This window comes from Dendropsophus ebraccatus, chromosome 14, assembly GCF_027789765.1.
Source record: "Dendropsophus ebraccatus isolate aDenEbr1 chromosome 14, aDenEbr1.pat, whole genome shotgun sequence".
In the NCBI taxonomy this organism is placed as follows: domain Eukaryota; kingdom Metazoa; phylum Chordata; class Amphibia; order Anura; family Hylidae; genus Dendropsophus; species Dendropsophus ebraccatus.
In genome coordinates, this window is record NC_091467.1 from 30,672,725 (window position 1) to 30,679,886 (window position 7,162).

A 7,162-nucleotide genomic window follows, 5' to 3' on the forward strand; every position below is an offset into this window, starting at 1 on the left:
GGACAACTGTGCAATATTCTGTGTATAAACAGAAGATCATGAGAAAGAAGCGTGTGGTCACATCCGATGGGAACCTGGGGATCCTCACAGCTGGAGACGGCTTGAAAGTTGCGTGTTGCCTCCCTCTTCTGACCACTATCTTACTAGGATCCATCCTGTGTATACACTGAATTTATCATACACATGTTCAGTATAGTTAGGCCTCTGATTCACGTCTGTATATTGAGAACATGAATTGTTTATCCTATATCTACATTCATATGGCTGAAGAATGGTCACTGAAATTGCGCATTCATTCCTATACAGTACTGGAAACAATTCTCATTCTAATTAAAGTCCACTGTGACTGTAGCCAATAACTTTTAGTAAGAAATGGACCCAGATGATATATTGGAAGATTTCTGGAAGATCTCAGCAACAAGTGTTTAATTTCCCTGCAGCACCTCCACAGGGGAACTGAAGTATTACACAGTACCCGCTGTAATGAATAGGCTGTCCTCAGGTGGACCCAGTTTCTAATATGATATCAGGGCCCAGCCACAATATTACCTGTATGTACAATAAAGCTGAATTGTTTATGCAACTAAAATGGGATACATTATTGTACGTGTAGAAGCGTATATTTGAAGATGTATGAAAACTACTGGACCACAGGATATAAAGGGAAATTTATCAAACATGGTGTAAAGTGAAATTAGCTCAGTTGCCCCTAGCAACCAATCAGATTCCACTTTTCATTCTTCACAGACTCTATGGAAAATGAAAGGTGGAATCTGATTGGTTGCTAGGGGAAACCGAGCCAGTTTCACTTTACACCATGTTTGATAAATATCCCCCCTAGTGTATATACAGTACATAGCTCTAGTACATAAAACACACTGCAAGCCATCGTATCAACAAATACATCATATTTTTGGCAAATTGTGCAGTCAAAGTCATTTGCCTGGGAAAAACGTTAAAGGAGAAGTCCGACGAAAATTTTTATTAAATTATTGTATTGCCCCCCCAAAATTTATACAAATCACCAATATACAGTTATTACTGGAAATGCACATGAAGTGTTTTTTTTCCCTGCACTTACTACTGCATCAAGGCTTCACTTCCTGGATAAAATGGTGATGTCACGACCTGACTCCCAGAGCTGTGAGGGCTGTGGCTGCTGGAGAGAATGATGGCTGGGGGACACAGGGCCCTGGAGGGACACTGAGCATCCATCTGCCATCATCCTCTCCAGCAGCCACAGCCCGTACAGCTCTGGGAGTCGGGTCGTGACATCACCATTTTATCCAGGAAGTGACATCACCATGTTATTCAGGAAGTGACATCACCATTTTATCCAGGAAGTGACATCACCATGTTATCCAGGAAGTGAAGCCTTGATGCAGTAGTAAGTGCAGGAAAAAAAGCACTTTATAACCATTTCCTGTAATAAGTGTATATTTGTTATTTGTATAACTTTTAGGGGGCAATACAATACTTTAATAAAAAATTTCGCTGGACTTCTTCTTTAATGGTGCGTTCACACCTACAGGATCTGCAGCTGATTTTCTGCAGCAGATTTCATTTAAATAACTGAACACAGCATCAAATCTGCTGCAGATCTGCTGCAGATCCTGTAGGTGTGAACGCACCCTAAGAAAGAAGAAAACTGTTTCTCTAGCACCACTTACTGGAGATAGCTACCCTGTTATTCGATTAAACATAAATGTGATTTCCTTATAGCTTTCTCACTATACAAATACAAACCAGTGTATACAAGTAACACTCTTAGAAACTGTGATGTGTATATATGACATATACATTGTATATGACATAGTGTAAGTAGAGGGCCTCAGCAGTGACACAAGTGTTATCTACTGGATTATAAAACCTATGATTTTGGTGAAAAAGATATTTTACATGTGAAGAATCACGCACTAAATGTAACGTGTTGGGATCATTGTTTAACCTCTTGGTGGCAGGTCTAGAAGATGCCAGTGGGCTTAGACAAGAGGTGTTTGCCAGTTTCGACATTCATCATTGTTCCTTTCATGTGTGTGATAGAGGCGCAGCCTGCGACCCTGACTACCCTTCCCAGGCTCTTCATGGAAAGGAGCCCAATCTCCCTTGTACATAAAGCACCTCTGTGAGAACTGCATTCAGTCCTAGCGAGTGACCCAGAAAGGGAACTAGGCTGGAGCCTCTTCACATGCACTGCTAATAGGTGGGTATAGAATGAATGAATGTATAGAATGCTATATAGTTTATATGGTAGTTATTGCTGGGCATAGGCAATGCTTATATGCCTCATACCCCTGAAGCAAGTCTTCTGATACTCTAGTACAGTGTTCCTTAACCTGTTGTAAAACTACAACACACAGCATGTTCAGTCAGTCTATGGCTGTGGCTCACACTAGCCTATACTAGTTTTGCACAGGTTGGGGAATAATATCTAGGATATTATTGTATTTATTAGTTGTTTTTTTTTCACTTACATATCCTTTATTCTCTTAGTCCCATTCACAATGTAGCCCATCCGTGCAACTCTAAAGGTGGCAAGATGTCTGCAGGAGGGGATGAGTGGGTCCCCGAAGAACAGGAATCTGTAACCAGCAAGTTACAGCGTAAAATGAAGAAGTCTCCTCTTGTACCAGTGGGTGAGTCTTATGTGACATTATCAGCCTCAGGGAGTATGGGTTAAAAGACTACAAATCCCAGAATAACCTTGCTTATGTTAAGGGGATTTTATAGATACAGGCGGTATCAGAAGGATATGGGGAAGAGTATAGTTATAAAGTGATAGGACAAAGGGAAAGAATCTACTGATTTACAATTATAGACAACTGTGCCAAGGGAGCAATGGGGTGTATTCATGTGTGTACAATAGAGATGAGCGAACCGGGTTCGGGCTCGAGTCGATCCGAACCCGAATGTTCGGTATTTGATTAGCAGTGGCTGCTGAACTTGGATAAAGCTCTAAGGTTGTCTGGAAAACATGGATACAGCCAATGACTATATCAATGTTTTCCACATAGCCTTAGGGCTTTATCCAAGTTCAGCAGCCATCGCTAATCAAATGCCAAAAGTTCGGATGGACTCGAGCATGCTCCAGGTTCGCTCATCTCTAATCACAACGCATAAGGATATTTCACGGGATAAGGTTGTCCTACAAATGACTACTAGTCCAACTATTTACAGCACCAATGTAACATCTGCTTTTCTGCATAGACCTGACACTTGGTTCTGTTTTATTATTTTGCTCTGTCCAGGGCTGGCTGGATTTGCTATGATTGTCATATATGGACTCTACAGACTAAAACAACGGGGAAGTGTGAAAATGTCTGTCCACCTAATTCATACACGAGTAGCTGCACAGGCCTGTGTGGTAGGAGCCACTGCTTTGGGTAAGTCCTTCATGAAACATTGATAAGCCATCTCAATATCACATCATCATACTGAAGTCACTCTGCTTGACTACCTGTAATAGAAAGCCTTTAAAGACTGGGATTTCTTCTCTTTTCAAATCCATTCCTGGCTTTGGCTTCACAAATCTGCCAGATAAATCTCACCCTTAGAGGGGATGTCAATAAAGTCCCCTACCCTGTATATTATACTTCCTCTGCCATTATTCACATACCAGCTACCTCTAGAGATTCTTTAATGGCAGACAAAAACCTCCTCAGCTACTGGCATGGCATGAGCATGGCCTGCTACCCTCCTAGTAATGCCTATGATAGGCTGTGGCCCTATAATCATTTTATTTGTATTTGTAAGGCTTTGTAAAATACAATTCCCCTGCAGCTGAACGTCTCTATTGCCCACGCTTCACAACATTGACGTCGAATAGTTAATTTTCAGAAAATGCAGGAAGAATGATCCCAGGAAGAGGGTGAATTCCAAAATATGCATCGAGGGATTATAGTGCCTGGAGCAAGGACATGGAAGGAGTGTGTGTCAGCAGAGTGCAGGGAAACAGAATCATTACAAGGAATCATGTAACATTCAGATATAGAACAGATTTATCCTGCTCTGCACTGAGGAATATTATATAGTTAGGGTGCCCTCACATGTACCACATTCACAGCGGACTTCACAGTCTATGGCACTCCATTCTTTTATTCCACTGGGAGATTGTATCATGCCATGGACTTGTAAAAATTAACTACTTAGCTCCTGACACAATGCTTACCTCTCCATGTTCCACCAGAACACTCACACATGCTTCTCTGGGTCCCTTCTCAATGACAGCCAACTACTGGTGGGACAGCGCAGTCATTGGCGGGGTGGGCAGTCATTGTGTGGGGACCTGGAAAAGCATGCGGGAGCGTGCCAGTAGAATGTGGACATGTAAGCATTGGTGTAGGAAGCCATGTAGTTAACTTTTACAAGTCTATAACATAATATTCTCACAGCGAAATGTAAATCCGCTGCGAGAATGGAGTGCCATAGTCTTTAATAGAAATCAGTATTGCAGCAGATTTCAATACGAGAAACTGGCAGCTTGAAATCCGCAGTGAATGCAGTACATGTGAAGGCACCCTTAAAGAGGATTTTCTCATACCCATTTCATCTCATAGCATTGAGTGGCTATAATGACCATCCTTTTCGGCCCTTCTTTACATGCCATTCATAAATTTTTTAACTTTTTTTTTTTTTTTTAACTTGGACATTGGAGTCAGACCAAACCAAAAGTTATATGCACATGGAGTAATTCTCACGGAAAACTCAGTGCGTATTCCGCTGCTCGCTCCCAAGTTCCACCCATCACACAGACTCCATTATATGCTCGGGCAGATTCCGTCGTCCGCCCAAAGAAATGACAGGTCAATTCTGTGGGCGGACAGAGGACTCTGCCCGACCATAGAATGGAGTCTATGGAGCCAGCAGAGAGGGAAGCAGGAGTTCGCAGGGAGGGGCAGCGAATTCCGCACAGAGTTTTCCGCGAGAATTACTTTGTGTGCATATACCCTAACAGTTCCAATAAACCCACAGGCCAAAGCCCGGGGTACAAAAACCCCTTCTATTAAAGATACCCCCCTTATCAGGAAAATGTAACTTTTATTGTATAGAAGTAAAATGGTGATGAACAAATTAAAAATCACATATCACCCAGCTCTATTATCCGTGTAAATAACTACTATGAAGATATAACTCTCTCTATCTAGGACCCAGTATACACTGGAGATATACAACTAACTTAACTGCTGCAGACCTATGCTGGCTAATTCACAGAGAGCTGGGTAAATGCTAATAAAATCAATACAGTGCTATCTCTCTACATGTTTCGTTGCTACCGCAACTTCATCAGGAGAAAAATGAAAAAAATAAATTCTCCTGATGACGTTGCGGTAGCAACAAAACATGTAGAGAGATAGCACTGTATTGATTTTATTAGCATTTACCCAGCTCTCTGTGAATTAGCCAGCATAGGTCTGCAGCATATGCTGTGCTTTAGATAGTTAAGTTAGTATACTGTGTCCTAGATAGAGAGATACAGTGGTGCCTTGGATTACGAGCATAATCCGTTCTGGGACCGTGCTTGTAATCCAAATCCACTCTTAAACCAAAGCAAATTTTGCCATAAGAAATCATAGAAATGCAGACAATTGGTTCCCCACCCCAAAAATAATGATTTAATATTCTGAATAACATGTAAAACTAATGAAACAAACATTCAGAAAACAGCAGAATATGTTATATTAAAAGTTACTGCACAGTAATGGAGATGAGACTGCAGGGGACATGAAAGAATGGGCAGTACAGATGTGGGCACAGTATAGCAGCACTCTGTCCAGGGAGAGAGGGGGTACAGCTATGAAGAGATAACCTCTACAGTCCTGTCCCCTGATGTAAGCCCCAGCCTGAAGTGGATCTGCTATAATTTGGAAGGTGAGGGAGGCTTCCTGGGTCAGAGTACAGTGCTGTAGACCCCGCTATGCAGACCATGCACCTCCTCCACTCACGCTCCCACTTAGTTCAGGGAGCTCTTAAACCAAAGCAATGCTCTTAAACCAAGTCACAATTTTTAAAAACTGTGAGCTCTTAAACCAAAACACTCTTAAACCAAGGTACCACTGTAGTTATATCTTCATAGTAGTTATTTACACGAATAATAGAGCTGGGTGATATGTGATTTTTAATTTGTTCATTACCATTTTACTTCTATACAATAAAAGTTACATTTTCCTGATAAGGGGGGTATCTTTAATAGAAGGGGTTTTTGTACCCCGGGCTTTGGCCTGTGGGTTTATTGGAATTGTATTAGTTTGTGACCCCTACCCGACTGTGAGAGGGGCGTGTGTTGTATACCCTAACAGTGACACAGTAGGTTAAAAGGGTTTTCTAACATTAGAAAAAGCAGACCTACTTACTTGAAGAAACAGCACCACCTCTGTCCTCAGGTTGTGTGTGGTATTACAATTCTGTTCCATTTACTTCAATAGAACTGTGCTGCAAAACCCACACCTAAACAGAGGTCAGGAGAGGTGGTGTTTCTAGATTAAAGCGGCCATGTATTTTTTTTAACCTGGATAAATCATTTTATTTTCTACACTGTCATTGTCTAATAATTAACAGCGCTAAAACACACATCTTACACCATATTTACCTTTCTTCTGTATATCTGCAGGAACTACATACGCCTTGTATAAGGAATACAGGGAGAAAAGGGCAACAGAAAGAGAAGCTTTAAGGCAAAGTGGAAAACATTCTACAAAGGAGTAATCTGCTTGTAACCAGGACAAGAGATCTACTTGTGTTTTTATGTAGTTTGAGGTAGGACTGGGCGATATTGGCCTAAATCAATATCGCGGTTTATCGCATATGTAGCTGCGGTAACGATAATTGGATGATAACTATGACATGCCCCCTTTGTAAGCCACACCCCTTTTACAAGCCACACCCACTCGGCCGTGCCAAACTGGGGATAGTTTGTTTCAATAAAGTTAAAAAAAGTACAGTAACTCAATGAGCAGCAACCCAAGGCTAGGTACACACTACAGGACATGTATATACAGGTATACAGCTATGTGCACACTACAGGACGTGTATATACAGGTATACAGCTATGTGCACACTACAGGACGTGTATATACAGGTATATAGCTATGTACTATAGGTACCCAGAGTATATATGATGGGTATATAGTATATACAGGTGACAGTACAGGGACGTACATTATAG

General features: G+C 41.4%; 1 protein-coding gene across 1 annotated transcript; it reads left to right on the forward strand.

Moving 5' to 3' along the window:
• The first annotated feature begins 2,120 nt into the window (after positions 1–2,120).
• HIGD1B (HIG1 hypoxia inducible domain family member 1B) lies at positions 2,121–6,808 on the forward strand. The gene is made up of 4 exons (XM_069952949.1): positions 2,121–2,203; positions 2,494–2,636; positions 3,249–3,383; positions 6,608–6,808. Exons 2-4 carry the CDS (start codon positions 2,540–2,542, stop codon positions 6,700–6,702), a joined length of 327 nt encoding a protein of 108 aa, XP_069809050.1. The 5' UTR covers positions 2,121–2,203; positions 2,494–2,539; the 3' UTR covers positions 6,703–6,808.
• The last annotated feature ends 354 nt before the right edge of the window (positions 6,809–7,162 follow it).

What these genes read in the sequence shown, in the direction of transcription:
- HIGD1B (XM_069952949.1), top strand. Translation starts at nt 2,540, where the DNA reads ATGTCTGCAGGAGGGGATGAGTGGGTCCCCGAAGAACAGGAATCTGTA. An exon ending in GTCTCCTCTTGTACCAGTGG is followed by an intron (nt 2,637 to 3,248) that starts GTGAGTCTTATG and finishes TGCTCTGTCCAG; the next exon opens with GGCTGGCTGGATTTGCTATG. An exon ending in GGTAGGAGCCACTGCTTTGG is followed by an intron (nt 3,384 to 6,607) that starts GTAAGTCCTTCA and finishes GTATATCTGCAG; the next exon opens with GAACTACATACGCCTTGTAT.